The 21544-nt window shown below is 31.9% G+C and overlaps 1 protein-coding gene across 1 annotated transcript; it reads left to right on the forward strand.

Annotated features, from left to right (window-relative positions):
• Positions 1-1492: 1492 nt before the first annotated feature.
• LOC133184372 (probable dimethyladenosine transferase) lies at positions 1493-21544 on the forward strand. The gene is made up of 12 exons (XM_061319420.1): positions 1493-1607; positions 6657-6730; positions 12018-12104; positions 12947-13008; positions 16389-16482; positions 16667-16716; positions 16958-17081; positions 17499-17591; positions 20411-20475; positions 20601-20664; positions 20851-20957; positions 21060-21544. Exons 1-12 carry the CDS (start codon positions 1550-1552, stop codon positions 21100-21102), a joined length of 921 nt encoding a protein of 306 aa, XP_061175404.1. The 5' UTR covers positions 1493-1549; the 3' UTR covers positions 21103-21544.

The following is a 21544-nucleotide window of genomic DNA, read 5'->3' on the forward strand; positions in this document are numbered from 1 at the left end:
ACGGTTGATCAGAAAAGCTATGCTGGTTTTCAAATCGATGTCAAGTTGTAAATTTTGAATTTACCAGGTGGCAGTAAATTTAAAATTTACAAGTTGTCATGTTGTAAATTTTTTATTTACTGCCACCCGGTAAATTCAAAATTTACATGACACTGAACCTAAAATTCATCAGTGCATAATGGGAAAAACAGTTCAAGAAATAACACAATTTAAATTCAATATATTTCTAAGAGTGAGTTGTCTTGATTCAATGGTTATGTTTTCAAATATAGGAGTCGAACTGTATTCGATGTGACACGTTACATTACTCCGTAGCAGTCCTTCGATTAGTTGCCATATGTTACTTTCATTATATTATTATTATATATATACATCTGTATATCTTCTTTTAAGAATCAATGATTGATTTTTTTTTTGGTCGTTATTTATATAGACTGTCTATATAAATGTCTAAGACATTTTATCATCCATGCATGCACTGTCGTAACTATAAATATGTCTATATATTTTTTTCTCAGCGATGTATTGACATAAATTATAAGAATGTCGTCTAATCGTTTATTGACTACTTCCATCTGTTGCTGTATTCATTCTTTTCTCTTTACAATTATGAAAGATTTTCAAAATGCTTCGGTGAATAGTCAACTACATATCTTGCATATATATGCTTGTTAACATATATTATCGCTAGATTTCGTTGTCGTAGTCTATGAAGAATGCATATCCCGAATTTGGTAGGACGCACCCCCCTTTCACTGGCCGAAATTCCAGTTTGGTATCAACATAATATAGTATTTTGCCATAAATTGTGTGTCTTGATTCGTGTATGATTGATGAAGGTATCCATATTAAAATCTATGAAAACTTTAACATTGACCATAACCTTTGAATATTTGGTGTGAGTGCTTTCATATTTCACATTCCTTCTAACAAGGCCATTCTTTGGATTCTAACATTTATGATCTCTTGACCTCTTGAGTTTAACCTACATTTGAAAAACCTTTCGCCAAACTCTAACACCATTCCAGCATCTTTTGGATATTTACTTTAGAGTACTTATGTGTAGAATTAGAATGATTTTTACCGAAGATTTCACATGATGTGAAATTTTACGAGTTCCGTATGATCATTAATGAAATTTTTAGGACATGACATTGAAAAATGACTTTGATAATGTCCATCTGTCCTATTTAAGATGGTGAATTGATTCTTACAAATTAGGTATGTATATATAGGTCTAAAGATGAATATGTATTAAATATAAATTTATTTTTTTCAATTTCACAACAGTTGATAATTTCTTTGCAATACGACACAAATAAATCGTATGTTGGTAGAATTGCATTGCAGGCCTACAGAAAAAAGATTAAAAACTTGAAAGTATGGACAAACTAAAAACATATATACCTTACAATATACATGTATATTCCACTTTATTAACGTTGTAACTGAATATCAATCGGGATCAGAATTCATATTATTGATTGCAACCGGAAACACATGTCAGACGTAAACATATTTTGATGATTTTCACTTCAGAATCTTAAAAATGCCCAAAGAACGTGTGTCGAAGAAATCAAGAGTACACCAAGATGTTCAAAAACAAGGTAAAGGAATGTTTCATTATTTTTTTTAGTATCAGTATGTCACTTTGTAAGGATTTAGTACATTTCATCTCCGAAGTGATGTACATTTTATGTAGAGAAACCATTTTAGTAGGAGTGGATATCGTCAGAAAAATTATATTGCTATATATTGCAATATTTGATGATATGTTGCGATATATTACATAGCTGTCCATTTGTCAAAAAGTTTGAAGTTAACTGGATAGACATGTATTTTATTCACTCAAGTTAAACCAAAATACCCACGCTTGGTTCTGATCGTTTAACGTCAGAGAATGTTAGCTGTCAACTGGATAAGTATTCCGGAATAATATTTAAAAAATTGTTGTTGATTTAAATTTACAATGTTATCTTCATGATATATATTAATCCTTTTTATTCCATTCTTAATTTTTAAACACTGTAGCAATGTTTATAACAAAAAACAAAAACAAAATCAAAGTACTGAAAGTACTACTACGAGTTGATGGTATTGATTATATAATGTTTAAATGAGTTTAGGTCTCTAGTCCATATATGGATTATATGATATTATGTGCATTGATGAAAACTATCACATTAAAATCATTTCTTTTTGTTTTCTTTGATAAATAAAATCATATTTTATTTACACCTTTTCCATCATGTATTCTTAACATGTATATTTATTTTTTTTAATATCTACTGGAATGTATAATAATTTATCACAGATCGAACCTTTAAACACAGAAAACAAATAATACTAAGTTAGTTTTGGGATTTTTCGTAAAATGACAATGTAGCTTACATTTAAACTAATTTGTATTTTTACAAAATATTAATGGATACCATCATTGAAATGGTCACAGAGCAGAGACTATCATCATTAAAACTACCGAGAATAGTTTTTGGGGAATCGATATCATTTGACAGAAATATTATATATCATGTGACTAGAACATTTCAAATAGGGAAAAAAGAATGGCACAACTGTTGTAAAATCATATTACAGAATTAAATTAACTAAGTAGACAAAAAAAAGTTTTAAACACACGTATCTCAAACTAATAGGCAAAACCTACAAATAGTATTACAAGTAGGGAATTATTATTTACAAATCACGCAGATTGAATTATTTCATTAACATGCTCATTGAATATTTTCACTGCTTTCTTAAATTGACAAACAATTCGACATTTTCAATGCACACCAATATGTTCCAATTCTCGTGATTAGGCCAGTCTTGAAATTCTTATCTTTTACTTTCATTTATATATGTATATCACATAATTTAATTTTCATGATTTAGTTACTATTGAAATTCAACTACTTGTCTTTCAAAATTTACACACATATGATATTTCAATTCTCTTGATTTAGCCACTCCTGAAATTCAACCCCCTGTCTTTTATGGTCATTGATATGCACAATAAATATTTTTAATTTTCTTGATTACGCTATACTCTTGAAATTGAACTTCTTGACATTTTTAACTTAAATGGTCATTTTATATGTCATTTCGTTTGATGTAGTCACTCTTGAAATATAACTACTTGACTTTAATTGATATGCACATTTTATATATCATTTCTCTTGGTTTAGCCTTTCTTGAAATTCAACTACTTGACTTTCATTGATACAAGTATGCACGTTAAAAAATTTCAATTCTTTCGGCTTTTCAACTGAAGACTTTAAATTGATCACAATGGCATGATATTGATTATTTACATGATCTATCTACTCTTGAATTAATTTGATTTCTTGATCTCTTCACATTTATAAATATGCATTTCACATTTAATTTATCTGTAACACCCCAATTATTATTATTTTTTTTTTTAAATTTATTGCCTTCAGTACTATTAATTCACTTTATAACATGGTCAGCATCTGATAGCAAAACACGGCTGGACATATTAAAGGAAACCACTTTCCAGTGTAGTGCCGACAATTAATGAGATAAGAATCACAGGCGTGTTAAGTGACCATTGCTGCATTTAAAGCTTCCTGTGAAACAGATCTAGATTGTGGAAGACAGTGTTTTTAACAGGGAAAAAGAAATTAGAGCACAAAATTGTCTGCTGCTAAAAAAATCTAACCCTTGTAGCAATCGAAATCTTTTATTGCTTGCACAAGAAATAGGAACTTTAATTTCAAAATTGTTTTTATTGGCACAGCTCATTTCTTCCGTTTGAGATTAGTAATTGATTTACTTCGACCTTCTTTACTGCAAACTTCTCACTTTGTTTACAAACATAGGCAGTGTTCTCTGTATTGAATGATTCATCACTAACGCGGGAAAACTGCTCTGTTCATTAGCATAACAGCGCAAGAATAAGTTTATTTATAAACCACCAGCACGTCAATCTATTAAAAATAACCTGGTTTGTACCATATTCAATTTTGTGAATTTTCTTTAAAAATCTGTTTTCAAAATACTTCTTATTATATAAAACATGTATTGGTTTATAAATCAAAATTTTGTTTGCACGACATGTAACTTTTGTTGACCGCATGTCCCTAACACTATTTTCTTTTGCGGATGGACACAAATTCCAATAAAATTAATAATAACTACATGTGTATTTACGTTTATAAACACTTCAAAGCATATCAGGAAACATATTCTTGTTCTGTAGATTATTAAAAAATGTAAATAAACCAATATTATACAAGAACCCGTACGCAAAATACTTAAACAAAAATGTGATTAGTTTCGATACATTGGGGAATCCCTTACAAGTCACATAACATGAGTTGATACCATCAACTCGTAAAAACTTTAAAGTCACAGAGTAACTAAGTTTTGAATTCCGATACACCATATTTATGTAATACTTCAGGTTAGCATATCGTCAATATTGGTATTGAAAAAAAAAATTGCAATATATTATCTTTGGGTTTAATATTGCAATATACCGATATATTGGTAATATTGCACACCCCTACATTTTAGAACTTTGTTTGTTTGTGTCCTTTTGTTTGTGTCCTTTTTATGGCCCCAGATCGAAAGATCCTGGGGGTATATTGTTTTTGTCCTGTCTGTCTGTTTGTCTGTTGTCAACTTTAACCTAGCCCATAACTATTGCACTGTCAGGGATAAGGCTTTAATATTTTACATGAGTGTTCATTATGACAAGACCTTTCCATTGGTACAGAAATTTTTGATCATGTGACCTCAACTGTGACCTTTGACCTACATTTGAAAAACTTAAACATTGGCCATAACTATTGCACTGTAGTCTACGTCCCACTCCAGAATTGTGTTACCATCGGGGGCATAGTGTTTCACAAACACATCTTGTTTTTTTTTTTTTATCTGAATCTATTTCATTATGTTGTAAATAATTCAGGTCTTTGATTATTATACAGTAATAAGAGTTTTCCAAAGCATTTTGATCAGTTTTAACAGGTTTGCCCTAATATATATAATAGCCTCTAGGAATTACTTTTCCTGTATACTATCACTGACAAGGTCTTATAAATGCACTGGTATTATGTTGACGGTGTGACCATGAGGGCAAGCGCAGATACCTAGTCAGTTTAAATTTAGTTTAGATCGGTCTCTTCAAACTGCACATGACATCTGGTACGTCTAGACTCTGACGTTACATATGTAAGTTGCAATACCAAAATGAAGTCTGAACAGTGCTAATTTAATAAAATATGTTTAATCTTCTATTTATTTGTAATATCCATTAAATCAAGGTGAGTTAATTTTTTTATTGAACTTTTGTTGTTATTGCGAGAACGTAGCTAGTGGTGAGATGCAATTCGCAAAGGATTGTGGGTCCAGAGGTTACTGTGGAAAAAAAATTCATTTGGATAATGTGCTAAGTTTGAATTATCTCTTCACCAAGGTGTTGTCGTTAGACCTCGCAGTGCAGGTTACACTTCGTGCCACTCACTGCACTTGTTATTACTAAGCCATGAAAAAATAATTTCTATATTTTTATGTATTTGTAATTTTGTGTATTTTGACCATATGATTTAGGATGAAAATATAGTTAAACTAACATTCTCTAGAAAATTCACATTAACACATATATTGAGATCAAGCATTACACAAAACATGTTGTTAAACTAAGACCAACATTAATGATCAACAGACCTCAAATGACCCCATGTGACATGCTTTCAATGAACAGGTGAGCCTTCTGAAAAACCATATGCTTTTGTGAATCAAATTCTACTGACATCAGATTTAACATCCTGTCAATTCTCCACATGGCTTTGATCAATGAAAACATTTTTTAATTTTTATTGTTTACAAATTATATTAAAAAATTATATACAGAAGAAAAAAAAAGTCTTAAGTAATGATAAAAATCCAATTGAGTGCCACATTTGATGCATCCACGTCTGATCCACTTATGTCTGATGCACTCATACTATCCACTCCATAAAACTTCAACATGATGCAGCTTACTAGGACCATGCACACTGCACTATGTCACAAAGTTTTTGATTCCTGCATCCATAATTGACCAAAGTGCTAATGCTGAACCACAGGAAACCCATCTTCCAAATAACATCTGACCTCAGCTTAGAGTACAGATTGCCACCATATTGTCTGTCCAATAGCAATGCAAGGTATTATTATGCTGGAAACCTGACTGGAGATTCAGTCACCACAAACAAACTTATGAACAAACTATACTACACATCAATGGAGATTACTGTGGAGCTACAGTCACTTGTATTAGAAAAACATGTACCACTCAGACAGAACAAACAGCACCTTATATAAAGTCTAGCCAAACATTAAAATCAAACTGATTGATGAAGCACATTATTTCAAAACTTAAAGGATCAACAAGAGATCATCAGATGATAGGAATAATGAGAAACAAAGCACAGTTATAATACAAAATGCAAAAGTTAAAATTAAAATTGATTATGACACTGGCCCTTGCTTACACTTTGTGATTTATTTCTTAATATTGATGGAGAAGGGATGGAGTTCGGGGGTGAGGAGAAATCTACCTGATTTGAATCAGTATAAGTTGTATATTAGTTACCCACTCTTCAATGAAAGATTTTTTTAAATTTTTGTTTTTTTTTTCTTTTCAGGAATTAATTTTAACAAAGAATTTGGTCAACATATCCTGAAAAATCCCTTGGTGGTGAATAGTATGATAGAGAAGGTAACTGTACAGTTTGGTTAATACATGTAAAGACCCAAAGTAACTCAAAAGAGACTCGTTATTAAAAAGAACAAAAAAAAAAAGAAGATATTAACAAATATAGAAAGAAATCAGTGGTTTTTTAAGGAATAGTTGTAGACTATTAAAATGAATATCTGATGCAGTCTTCATTAAAAAAAAGGATAAAGTTATACCTTTTGCCAATGCCTGATGTAGTCTGCCTGTATTTGAAGTGACTAGAAGCGAATATGCACTTGAAATGAACATAAACTTGAGGAAGAGATGATTAGTGTGTGAGAGCTAGACACTCTTTTTATGTTTGAGATTTGCCAAGTAAAACCTGAGGAGAACACCAGAATGCCCAAAGAAAGTGTTCCCCCTACAAGTACACATGTACAGTGAAATGTGGTCCATAGTGAAATACATGTATGTAATTCAGTTCAAATGCATGCTCAATCAATCACATTATGCAAACTATGAAAAGCAACGATTTTCATTCTTTAAAACAAATATTACAAACTATATTGTTTTGGCAACCTAGCAGTGGATATAATCTCAGGTTCGAATGAATGTTAAAATAGAAGAAAAAAAACCAAGATAGTGAGTATGATTTGGGGGGGGGGGGGGGGTGGTTACTGATGTTTGTAGTAGTGCCAAGAAATTGGTACACGTAACAAAAAATTGGGTAGTGGTCTGCATTTTCTACTCACTTGGAGAAAAGGAAACTGTTATATCTTTGTACTCTTTGTACTTATAAGGCACTTTTGGATTAAAGATATGAACTATTGTATTATTGAGTGGGTCTCTGGCAGTAATAAGACCTTCTTTCTCTTTTGGCAGTGTTTCTGTTTAAAGAGGTCTGAACTTCTTATTTCTGTAGATCTTGCATGCTGTTAAAATGACCTCTTCACATTATGTTCCAGAAAAGTAATAATTATTGATTTATCTGAAATCAAAGATCGTGTGAGAGAACTTTTCCTTATAGAGGCACACTCCTTGGATTAGACTGATTAAGAAAGATTTACCTGCAATTGTTTAAGATGTCAATATACAGTTGTTAAATTTTCTTCAAGCACTGTTCAGAAGTTTGACTAGAATGGAGTAGGATTTCATGTTTCACTCTCTTTTGTTATCTTCTTGGAGCAGAACTGTAATGCATTTCACTCGTGACAGGATGTAATACTTTTGGGTGCTTTTCATCATAAATAAAGATTGACAAGACTTATCATATTGATTAGTATTAGTTTGGATAGAAACACAATAATCCCCCAGAATATATTGCTGACATGGGGGTTTTGAGTAAACTTAAGGGATTTTTTTAAAAAATCCATAGATAGATATTTCTGTCCATCATGCAAAGAACTCTGCAGTTTTAACTATGAAACAATTCTGTGATTTATTTTTGAACACCAATTTTTTGGTTTTTTTGGTTGTTGACTCAGATCATGATGCTGTCCATGAATTTAAAGGTCAACAAAATTGTATTCTTCAGGTCAAAACCACAACAAATTCTCACGATAATTTATGAAACCACAGTATTAAGACAGGAAACTTCGTCACTTGATTTAAACGTAACAATTCAGACAGTTTATTTTCCCAGAAGAAATTTGGGAACAAATTGTTTTTACAGTCTCTTTAAAATTTCTCCAGTATTTTTTTGTCCCTAAGTTTTATTGGAAATAACTTATCCAATTGAGGTGAAACCTTTTTAGTGTTAACAGGCATGTTGTGTAGATGTGCGAAACTAAGGTCATTTTGCCCGCACATGCATGCGCTTGCGATGAGTGAAATGACAGATATAATTAAAATGTTTGCAAATCGGTTTATAACATTGTACCAGTAGTGTAGACAAGTTGATATGGATTAATACTATGAAAGCAGGTGCATGCATGTATGCTTTGTTCTGATTGTCACAAAAATCTCAAACTTTTTTGCTTTTTGACAAAATGCTTGAAATTTACAATAAAGGTATCAACAGGTAATATGAGCTTCTATCATAAGGTATATATGAAAATTCTTGAAAATACACATTTTTAATGTATGCTGCAATTTGATTAGCGGAGATTTGAATATATGGCTATAACTTTCTTAAATTTCAACAAAACAAGAAATTTAGAATATAGATAAATATAATTGTTCCTATTATGACATTTGAATGCAAGGACAAGAATGCAAATATGCTGAATTCTGATCAGCTAATACTTGATGGTTTTCTCTTATTTGTCAATTAAATTCTTTGATATGTAACACAAAAGTATATACATGTAATGCGAGACACTATAAGAAGATATATTCTAGAGAAATCTGAAAAAAGGGGAAAAAAAACCCATACATATGCTTGTGCGGTGAAAACTGATTGGCTAATACTCATACAACTATACCATTGTTGTTTTCAGATAAAATACTTAGGAAAATAATGTGTAGATTTATAATACAAAAGTATTGCCTAGTTTAATGAAGCTTGTAGGGGATTGGGTACCAAAAAAGAGTGAGGGAGCCATTTGGAGAACATCTTTAACAGTTACCGGTACAATTAGCTCTAGTCAATTTTGATGCAAAAAATAGACAGATTTATTCTAATAAAAAAAAATTCTTTACTTCTATAGTGATTGGTTTGCTATGTAAAATCCTGTGGAATAGCAATGAAACATGCTTTACATCATAAGAATGTATTACAATGTACAACAAAAAGTTACTGATCATCAAAAAGAGTGAATACTAGTACATGTTCCAAGAATGAATTTCTTAAGGTCAAAAAGATACACATACATGTATAAGCAATTGCCTTAGTTTGTTTTTATACTACCTCTATTTTTGATCCCAGTAGAACAAAAGCATTCAATTCATAGCATTAAATTTTTATTTTAAGTGTCTCTTCAATCAGCTTACGCATTTTCTTATGGTGATTGATAGATTCTACATCTTTCAGCAAATTTATTGTCAAATAGGTTTTCATTTTTGATCATTTTTCAAGGAAAAAATGAGACATGCCACTCATAGCATGGAAATCAATCAAAACCCTGTGGTTTCCATGACAACATCTCTGGATATCAAATTGTGCCTATATTTGCTGAAGTTAATTGTATGTATGAAGATTGGATTTCTTATACACAGAGATGCCATTCTAGAAAAATGCCATAAAATGGGTTCATTACGAATTCTGCTCTGTTCGTGAACAAAAAGATCAATAGCGTCACAGCCCAAAGGGACTCCTTCGTCCAAGTTAGAGTCTAATGATAATGCATTTAATGTAAGAGACCAGACCCCATTTGTCCCAGGAATGTGGTTCAAATAAGGAGCATATTGTTCCACCGACTGAAGTTGATGGAGCTTTGATTGAGCTTACGGTCATCATCATCAACAGTTTTCCATATTTCCAAAGTAATATCATGAATAGCAGCATTATGCGACTATTACTAAAGGCAATTAATTCAATGTTTATCAATTTTTCAAATACTTAATGGACTATTTTAGAAACTGGTTTGTTTCTAGTTTATTATATGGAAAGATGCAGTGTGTCATTAAAGGAAACAATTAATCTGTGATCATGGTGATGTCACATCAGTTTTATGCAAGAAGAAAGATAAAGAGTTAATCAGTTTATATGTGATGTTGCTCTTCTGCACCAAAAACAAAAAAAACAAAACAAACAAAAACAAAAACAAAAAAAAAAGAAAGAAAGAAAAAAAAATAGAATCTCAGCTGTGAGAGAGCTGGATTCATTACGATGATGATAGATTAGGGCCTCCTATAATCATTAGCAAACCACAAATCAGTTTGATTTCTGACATTTCATCAATATTAGTTACAATATAAACCACATGTAAAATTCCTAAGAATAGTAGGCTTACAGATAAAATAACCTTTATAAAAAAGATGTCAACACATGTTGAATTTTTTCCAATTTTACTTTATTTTCATACATGGATTTATTTAAGTTAACATTTTTGCAATGTCATGTTCTGGATTGTTTTTTACAAAAGTGACAGCAAGAGTTTACTGGTAGAAGATGCACAATGTTTTGTAGGGAGAGCCCTTTGTTTTTCCTCTTAATTAAATATGCTAGTTAACTAGTATAAATGTATTATATCTTCATCCATCTTCCTTTTATTACAAGTGTCACTTCTAAATGGAAGCCCTCATTGTCTATCTAGAATAAAGAATTTAGAAACGCAAACACGTATGCAGATGAAGAAAACTTAAACTAGCTACGTACATGTAACTTGAAAAGGATTTGGTTCCAACTAGATACAAACTAATTCATTTAAGAATCATGGTTAAAAAAAGGCATATAATAAATATTTATATATATAGAGATATCAGTCACATATAAAACAGTCTGGTTGGCTTAGACACAGAATTTAAACATACTTGCTAGATTGTCATCATAAGTATTGTATAATTGCTAAAGTTAAAGCACCAGTAATTTGATGGTGATAGATGAGTGCACGGTGTTGAATGCATTCATAGCACTTTTTGTAGCCAACCCCAAGGTAAAATATTGTGATGCACTTGTAATACAAAGAAATGTCAAATCTCATTTAAAAATGGGTGTTCCCAAGGTCAGTATTTTGTCAATGTCAAACTCAATGATCTCTGAAGAATTACATAATCAATCTGACATCTAAGTATAGTATTATAGATATATTTGATACACATGGAATATGACACATTTTATGAATTTGGGTTCAATGTCTGTTCGCCTTCTTTACCTAATCATTTAAATAATTTTTTTCTTGGTGTTGGGGAAGAGGAGAAATTTAAGTATTCAATCCTTAATGTGCTAAAGAGCATGCCAAAATTTTATACATAACATGACGTTAAGTGTGCATGTGTTAGAAGTTTATTGAAGTTTTGTAACACTTCGTTCAACATATGCTGTACATATTTCATCCTTCAATGGCTAAGAGTTTGCAGCTTGCGATCACTGCATCTACATAACTGCAAGAATTATGTTGTAAAGAATAGGATCATACCATGTAGATTGAAGAGTTGTGTTCTTCTGTAGATTTTGCATAAAAAAATTCTACTTACTTTGTTTCAAGTAGATGAAAATACTTTGTTAAAATTTGTAGTTTGGAAAATCTTTTCTGCCTCTCAAAAGCATGTCAAACTGTTAGATACAGGTGTGTTCAATATTTCGTGGAAAGATATAGACTTGTGTGTAGTTACTTGACAGCAGATCTTGGTTAAGTAAACCAACTTATTAATATAGCAATATATATAAACTGTAATGGTAAATAGAATTATAAAAAAGCTGTGAACTGCTATGATTTTTTTTTTGTAGTCTGCACTTCGTCCAACAGATGTTGTCCTGGAGGTAGGGCCAGGGACAGGTAACATGACAATGAAGTTACTGGAGAAGACTAAAAAGGTATAGACAAGTGTATCTGTCCCAGGGTACCAACATCATCACTTTTTTGCATTATAACTGAAAATAAATGAATTCCTGAGATTTCAAACTAGGTTTGAGCAAAAGATCAATTTTTCCCCCAACTTTCTGCTTTGATAGAAACTCTCTAGTTCAACTAGTGTATTGACAATTTCAAAGTCTACAGGGATTGATTCATTGAACATTAGAAAAGTGGCCTCCATTTTTGGAAAGGAATCCATCATAATTCCTCATTTTTGTTGCTTAATTGCCATCATTAATGTAATGATATAGAATATGAACATAATTAATCATGCATCACACTCGGTTAGTCTCTGGAAATAATGATGACTTTCTTGCACATTTGACAGGAATTTACATTCTAATTTTCTGTAGATTTTGAAAAATGTCATATGCATTTGTTTCAAGTTGTATGTATCTAGTTTGTCTGAAACTGGTTTGGAAATGATGAAACTTAAATGTTTAAAGATGTTTTCTTTGAAAACAAGTCAAAATTTATTTGCTGTCATTTAATACTTGGCGGAACACTCATGTTGTACAGACTATAATAGAGTAGAACAAGGTCTTATTCAGGGCCACAGTTACTGTTTCCTGAGCATACAATTTTTCTAAATTTTAGATTTCTATTGAACTTTTTGTATCATACACTATTTCAAAGACAATTGTCCTTTATATTCAATGAATGTTTGATCTCAATTAAAAAAAAGGGGTTTAATATCTCCTAATGGCAAAGCCTTCACAAGCCTTTACAAGCAATGCTTGTCCCTTAAAACATTCTAGACTTTATAATGCTCTTGTTTTCCAAAGTTTTCATATTTTGATAGGTAATAGCATGTGAAATTGACCCACGACTGGCAGCCGAGTTACAAAAAAGAGTTCAAGGAACGTAAGTTTTCATGTAGTAGCACCAGTACTCACACTGACTTCTTCCTTTGTTGTTATACTGTTTGATAAATTGCACACAGTTATTGAATAACACATTCCATAGAGAATGTTAAAAGTTATGAAATTTTCAAATATTCTTGGGCTTTAAAATTACTAAATCAAAACAAAAAAAGATTGGGAATTTTAATTAAAAATTTGAACTTCTCCCACCTCTTGAGTATAGAGAGCTGCACTTAAAATGTATAAACCCTTGTCTTATGCTAGTACTTAACAGGAGGAAAATAGCATGGTTTTAGGATTCCCTTTGTTTTCTGTCTCAATTTTGTCTCCATTAAAATTTTAAAAAAGAAAAATTGTGAATAGGGATTTGTACAATTTATATATAATTATTCAAGACTTAATTGTTACTTGTTGCAGATTCAAATAGACTAAAAATTGATTTGAAATCTGATCTAATCTAATCTGATCTGCAATAAATAACAATTTAAGTTGTGCTTGAGTTTGACTGCTGAAAGGATGTGTAACCACTGGTAATCAGTGTATAAAATAATGATGTCTTTCTAGTGAACATATTAGTAACTTCTGACATTGAGCATTTATAATATTTTCTAAACAAGGGGCCCATGGGCCACATTGCTCACCTGAGCACATTGGCTAGGAAAAAGCATAAATCAGTTCAGTATTGAAAAGTTTACATGGGGGGGGGGGGGCTCGAATTTTAAACTACCTGAGGATACTTCCATATCAGTATAACAAATGGCTTTGCTGTTCTTGAGCAGAAGTTATTTTTTCCTATTTATTTTTGTAAAAATTTGACCCCCCATTGTGGCCCCATCCAACCCCCGGGAGTCATTATTTGAACAAACTTGAATCTACACTACTGGAGGATGCTTCCATATTAATATTACTAAACATCCCTCTTTTCTTGAGAAAAAGATTTTTTCCTATACATTCCTATGTAAAACTTTGATCCCCCATTGTGGCCCCTCCCTACCCCTGGGGTCATCATTTGAACAAACTTGAATCTACACTGCCTGAGGATGCTTCTATATAAATATTACCAATCATGGCTTTGCTGTTCTTGAAGATTTTTTCAAATGATTCCTATATATTTCTGTGTTAAACTTTGATCCCCCATTGTGACCCCACCCTACCCCAGCGGTCATGATTTGAACAAATTTGAATCTATAGTACCTGAGGATGCTTCCAACTCAAAATGACTTATCATGGCTCTGCTGTTCTTGAGAAGATTTTTTAAAGTTTTTCCCTATATGTTCCTATGTAAAACTTTGGTCCCCCATTGTGGCCCACCCTACCCTCATTTGAATCTACACTATGTAAAGAAGGTTGTCTGTAAGTTTCAACTTTTTTGGCCCAGTGGTTCTTGAGAAGAAGATTTTTAAAGGATGCTACCAAATGTTCACTATTCTGAATTATCTCCCCTCGAATGTGGGCATGGCTCTTCATTTGAACAAACTTGAATCCCCTTCACTCAAGAATGTTTTGTGGCAAGTTTGGTTGAAATTGGCCCAGTGATTCTGGAGAAGAAGTTGAAAATGTGAATAGTTTACAGAAGGACAGACAGACAGACTACAGACAAAATGTGATCAGAAAAGCTCATTTGAGCTCTCAGCTCAGGTGTGCTGAAAAGGAATTTCCATTTGAAGGAGGAAAAAAAAAACTAGAAGTATGTCCATAGCACACTAATGCCCTGCCCAGAATTCATTAGAAATGTAACATGAAAATTTGTATAAGGGTATGAAGTTTGATGAGAATACCTTGAATAATTTCTTTAAAACTGAGTTTTATACAAAATAAATAGTAAAGTCAAAGGTCATTGGGAAGGTCAAGGTAAAAAACAAAATTGGACACAGTTGATGAATTCTCACCAAAATATGTATTAGTGCATAAGTTTACATAAATATATCTTGAATAGTTTTTCTGAAAGTTAGCTAAGTACAAAATTTAAAAATATTTAGGTCAAGGTAAGGAAAGGTCAAGGTCAAAAATGTGTTGATGCAGTTCAAAAGCACTCATCAATATGTATCAGCAAATAAAGTTTGATAAAAATATCATGATTTGTTTCTTATAACTGAGCTAAACAAAAATTTGAAAAAAAGGGAAGTCAAGGTCAAAGGAAAGGTCGAAGTAAAAAAAAATGTTGATAAAGTTAAATAGATCTTGACAATGTGTATCTGTCAACATGAACGGTTTGATAAAAATAGCTTAAATAGTTTCTTTGAAACTGAGCCAAAAAGTGAGTCAAGATCAAAGGAAAGGACAAGGTCAACAAATGTTGATGCATGCATTGGAATAACTCTCATCAATATGTCACATTAGGAAGTTTGATATAAATATCTTGAATAGTTTCTTTGAAATGTAGCTAAACACAATTTTATGAAATATGTGGTCAGGTTCAAAGATAAGGTAAAGGTTAAAAAATGTTGATAAAGTTGAATTGTTCTTGTCAATATGTATCAAAATAAAAGGTTTGATAAAAATATCTTTAATACTTTTGTTTGAAACTAAGCCAAGCAATAATTTTAGAAAAAGTAAGATCAAGGTCAAAGGAAAGGTCAAGGTCAAAAAATTTTGATGCAGTTTGAGTAATACTCATCGATATACAATAGCATATGAAGTTTGATAAAAATATCTCAAATAAATTCTTTGAAACTTAGCTAAGCTAAAATTTAAGAGAAGTGAGGTCAAGTCTGAGGAAAGGTAATAAAAATTGATGAATTTGAAAAGCCCTCATCAATATGTATATCAGCATGTAAGGTTTGATAATAATAGCTTAATAAATAATTAAGCAACTAAACACAATTTTTTTTGAAAAGGTCAAGGTCAAAAAATGGTGATGAAGTTGAATTGCTCTCTCCAAAATGTGTCTGCATATGAGGTTTAATAAAAATATCTTGAATAGATTCTTTGAAAATTATCTAAACACAAGTTTTATGGAAAGTGAGGTCAGGGTCAAAGGAAAGGTCAAGGTCAAAAAATGTTGATGCACTTGAAAAACTCTCATTAATATGTATCAGCACATAAGGTTTTATAATAAATATTTTGAATAGTTTCTTTGAAACGTAGTTAAACACAAAAAAGTGAGGTTAAGTAAGGTCAGAGGAAAGGTCCAGGTCATAAAATGTTCATGGTGATGTGAATAGTCCTCATCAATATGTATCAGCATATAAAGTTTGATAAAAATATTTTGAATACTTTCCTACAAACTGAGCTAAATGCAAATGATGGAAAGACAGACGGAATGACAGAAGATTGACATGGCAAACACTATTTGCACCGGCCATATTCATGGCGGGGCATAAATAACCACCCCCAAAACCATAGTATTTTTCAGTATGATTTTTTTCTTCTGCTGTTTAGGCCATACCAGACCAAACTCCATCTGATAGTCGGTGATGTCCTGCGAACTGAACTACCGTTCTTTGACATCTGTGTAGCTAATCTGCCGTACCAGGTAACAATAAATTTCCTGACAAAAATTTTCTGAAAGGAAATCTATTCTAAAACATCAGGGATCTGAATGTACTAGATTATCAAATTAACATATCCAACAATGTCAGAAAATTTTAAATGCACAAGATTTATAAGAATGAAATATTGATTGTTGAAGGTTTATTTTACTATTATTGTATTTCCAGATATCCTCTCCGTTTGTTTTCAAGTTGTTGCTACACAGGCCATTCTTTAGGTATGAAATGATGACTTCTCCTCTTCTATATTGAATACAATATTGTATATTTCATTCAGGTAAATCCACAAAGAAAACAGATATAAATGGGTGTTAGAAATTTTTAAAGATTCACTTTAAAATGCCACAAAGATTTTATTTCTATTACTGTGGAAACTGCTGACATCCATGAATAATGCTTAAAAAGTGCAAACCATAGAAGGTAGTTTTAACCATAATTTTGTGGGTTTTTTTCTGGCAGGTGTGCTGTATTGATGTTTCAGAGGGAGTTTGCCCAAAGACTGGTAGCACGGCCTGGTGATAAGTTATATTGTAGGCTTTCAGTAAATACACAGCTGCTGGCACGGGTCGATCATTTAATGAAGGTCTGTTGAAATTTTGCATAGAAAGTTTTACATTGTTACCCGGTGTGTAAATTAATCATACCAAGTTTTTATTTCAAAGTGACTTCAAAGCTAAAAGACATCATTTTTTTTTCAGTTTTGTACATTTTTAATCAATGGCTATGAAAATTAGATTTACATGTACAGTCAAATCTCACTATCTTGAACTTGACAGAACCAAGATTTAACAGAGATACCGGTATCTGAGGTTTTGAGATAACAAAATTTAAACACTTATAGAAAAAGTGGTTGGGACTACCAAATCATTTTGACATATCCCTGGTATCTGAGATATTAATGTTCAAGATAATGAAGTTCAACTGTATATTTAAAATTAATTTTAAAAAATATTCCATGTTCTTGTAAATAACAGTTACACATATGTACAATATTAAACAGGTTAGCAAAAACAACTTTAGACCACCTCCAAAAGTTGAATCTAGTGTTGTCAGAATAGAGCCAAGGAACCCACCTCCTCCCATCAATTTTCAGGTACATAATGCATTTAATTGAAATGTTATCTCCTATGTGGCAATAATAAAAAGGGAACAACTTTAAATTTAGAATTTCCCTAATGATAGGGAAAAAAATTGGTCATCTACTGGTTAGGGCCAAAGATAATACTAAAGTTGATCTCTACCAGACCTCAATATTATTAGGGGTAATTTACTTCTTAGAGGATACCAGTGTCAAAACTGATCTCTGTAAAGCAGATATTCTCAAGACACTGAGCTGACAATGTCTTCCTTTGTGTAATGTCTAAGCTGTTTGACACTTGAGCTTGTGACCACAAAATCAACAAGGGACCAGTGTACCAAGTTTGATGTCTGTCAGGATCCTTGACTCAAGGAAAGGGTGCATTCAATACCATTCTATGTCTAGTTTGACCCCAACCTTTCACCTTGAGACCTCGTAAACAATAGGGGTTAATTACTCCTGAAGGAGAATCAGTGTACCAAGTTTGATGTCTGTCAAGCAAAGGGTTCTCATGATATTGAGCATACAATATATTCTTATGTCCAGTTTGATCCTTGTCTTTTGATTTTGTGACCTCTAAATCAAAGGGGTCCTTAAGGGGGGAACCAGTGTACCTAGCTTAGTGTCTGTCAAGCAAAGGGTTCTTAAGATATTGAGCGGTCAAGACTAGAGTAGTTTAACTCTTGACCTTGTAACCTCAAAATCTACCGGTACAGTGGTCAATTACTCTTAGGGGAAACTAAGTTTCATGTGTATCAGGCAAAGGGTTCTCAAGATATTGAGCTGTCGATCTCTTCCTATGTCCAGTCTGACCCTTATACTTTGACCTTGTGACCTCAAAAACAATTGGGGTCATCTACTCCTTAAAGGGAACCAGTGTATTTTAAAAAGTTTGATGTCTGTCAAGCATAGGGTTCCAAAGATATTGAGCAGTCAATATATTTCTATGTCTAGATTGACCTTAACCTTGACCCTGTGACCTTAAAATCTACAGTGTTCATCTACTAGTCAATTGGAACCAGGGTACCAAGATTGATGTTTGTCAGTCTCTATCAAAGGGTTCTTACGATATTGAGCATACAAGATCTTCTTTTGTCTAGAATAGTTTGACCTCTAACTTCGTAACCTCAAAATCAGTAGGGGTCATATACTTTTAAGAGGTTACCAGTGCACCAAGTTTGATGCCTGTCAAGTAAAGGGTTCTCAAGATATTGAGAGGACAACATTTGGTCTACTGACCAACTGACAGGTGCAAAGCAATGTGCCCCACTTTTCCAGGAGGGCACAAAAAAATCATTTGAAATATTTTATTTGCATAAATCATTTGATATTATTGTTAAGATTTTAAAGCCATACTACACATAAGTAATGTATACTTAATTCTTCAAGACTGGGAAAAGTCTATTCAGATATGTTGTCATAGGCAATAATCGGTAGCCAATTTAAGCAATGTACGAGGGTTGTTAGAAAAGTTCGCGGACAAGTTCTATTGTGAGCGCGCTATTTCCATGAAACCGGTTAAACTCTCCAGATAAAAACTTTACCTATTTTCCAATAAATATACAAAGATTTGTTGTTTTCCGGTGATCCTTAAAAAATATACAGCTATATTATTTTGATAAAACATGCTTCACGGAGCATGCTACTTTTTCGCACGTATACATTACATAGACTTTTTATTGAAATTAAAAATTGCACAGTTGTAGCGCAGAAAGAATTATGATATTTTACCTGTCGCTACAGTATTAATAAAACGTCACTTGCCGAAATTTTGAATTAAATTGGAGGTTGTATGACTGTTTTATAGCCATTTACAAATAATCAACGCGTAAAAACAAAGCCAAGAATGGGAACGTCATTGAACGTCATGGAGCACCGAGCTACTAAAAAATTATATTTGCAGACAGGAAAATGTCTAAAAATAGACTAAAATGCTTCTAGATGTTGCTGAAAATTGCCTACATGTACAAAGGACAAAAGTATTCAAATGGTAGTAGCTTTTTCAGAATGGAAGGATTAACATTTTTAATGATCAACTCCATCGATACCTCAATACCCCACTTATCGCCTATGGATTTTGCATTGTTTCCATATCTGATCTCTTAACTGCGATCTCACTAATATCCGAAATAGCACAAAAGACTTTATAGAAGAAAAGTAACATGTCTTGATATAGATATTTAATTTTTAAGTAGAAAAAAGACGAGAAAAGTCGAAAGAAATGAAAGATATTTAGAACTATGAAAAAGCTTAATGGGTTTGAAATCTGTTTGTCACTTCACTTAACGTCGAGTGATTGCTCCGTGAATCCTATGACCGCATAGTAAAAATTGTTGTAAATTTTCAACGTTTTAGTAAATGGACCTGATTTTTTACATACTATTAAACAAAAGATAGGAATTTAATCAGACATAAGTCATACTTCACAGTACACAATAGATTTTCCGTAAATCAATGTGTCCGCGAACTTTTTTAACAACCCTCGTATTAATTTTGTATGCAAAGATTGTTAATATTCAAATTTAAATTGCTTTTCTTTTACTCCATTGAATACAGGCATAATTATACTGAATATATGTTTTTAATATAATGTTATATTTTCAGTCTGTTTGCCCAAAATTGTTTTTCCCTCCATTTTAATTTCTAGGTTTTCTGTCTTAGTTCTGTTTATTTTACCATGAATAAATACAATAATATGATATTCATTACATATATAAAATGACACAATTTTCTCTAGCATCTTTGTAATGTTTTCAGTTAGATTTGGTAAAAGCTGATCCTTGTAAGTCGTTTTTTATCATTGCTTTAAAAGTATATGTGTCTTTTTTTGGTAGGAATGGGATGGACTCGTAAGGATCTGTTTCTCGCGGAAAAACAAAACCTTGGGGGCTTCTTTCAAGTATGTACATTTTTACAACATTGCATTATGTAGTTCACCATATGTATTACAATATACAAAAGGAATTATACTGCAGTGTGAAAGTTACTGTTGTGTTGAGGACATGGAAATATTGTATTCAACAGGTTTTCCAAAGTGCTGGAATTACTGGAGAAGAATTATAGGACACACTGTTCTCTGAAGTCTATTGTAAGTAGCTGCAGTATTTGTAGACATTGTCAAATAGGAAAAAGCTAAGTAGTGCTATTTTAGATTATAACGACTGATTGAAGAATTTGGCAAAGTAATTGCAATTTTATTTAATTACTTTGTGTAATTGACCCCATCCCTGAAAATATATATTGGTTTTTAATTCATTATTTTTTATTCATGTAGCCTGTAGCCCCTGATTTTGATGTAAAGGAAAAAGTTTCAGAAATATTAGAGAAAGAAGACTTTGACAAGAAACGAGCTCGGTCAATGGACATTGATGACTTTCTGGCGTAAGAGCAATTTATCAAAATAGCAATTCATCAAAATAACTTATCAAATCAATTCTTGGTGATTTTGCCATTTACACAAATAGTTATTTCATTATTTTTCAGATTGCTAAATAGTTTTAATACAGAAGGATTTCATTTCTCTTGAGACCATCTTCAAAACAAAAAAATGTGCAGCACCAAGTCTTTCATTGTTGAATCACATGACTCCAGTGCACTTTTCATTTCTGCATCAGAAAAATAGATCTTCTGTCTTTTAACAGTGCTCAGAAGATTGTGGAACCAAAACAACTAGGCATTAAGTTATATACTCTGTGATGTTACACTGTGTGTAAAACTGATGAATATTACCTATCATTCAGTAACAAGTATTTGTAGGGAAAAAGATGAAATCATTTACATGCATTTGATATGAAAACTTTTTTTTTTAACTAGCAATCATTCATTTTTACATCTTCCTTACAATTTCCGTTAAAGGCTGAGAAAGAGAGAAAGAAAGCAAGTTCACAGTTGAAACATAAGCAAATTATCAGAAAAGTGATACATATTTTTGTTGGTTGAAATGAAATTATGTAATAAAACAATATTGA

Source organism: Saccostrea echinata, unplaced genomic scaffold (genome assembly GCF_033153115.1).
Source record: "Saccostrea echinata isolate AGI-Se365-2 ecotype Australia unplaced genomic scaffold, CSIRO_AGI_Sech_v1 ptg000010l, whole genome shotgun sequence".
Classification (NCBI taxonomy): Eukaryota; Metazoa; Mollusca; class Bivalvia; order Ostreida; family Ostreidae; genus Saccostrea; species Saccostrea echinata.

Excerpts from the sequence above, each read along its gene's own strand:
- LOC133184372 (XM_061319420.1), top strand. The coding sequence starts at position 1,550 with ATGCCCAAAGAACGTGTGTCGAAGAAATCAAGAGTACACCAAGATGTT. Across the intron at positions 16,717-16,957 it reads CTACACAGGCCATTCTTTAG|GTGTGCTGTATTGATGTTTC; the intron begins GTATGAAATGAT and ends TTTTTCTGGCAG. Across the intron at positions 17,592-20,410 it reads CTCCTCCCATCAATTTTCAG|GAATGGGATGGACTCGTAAG; the intron begins GTACATAATGCA and ends TTTTTTTGGTAG.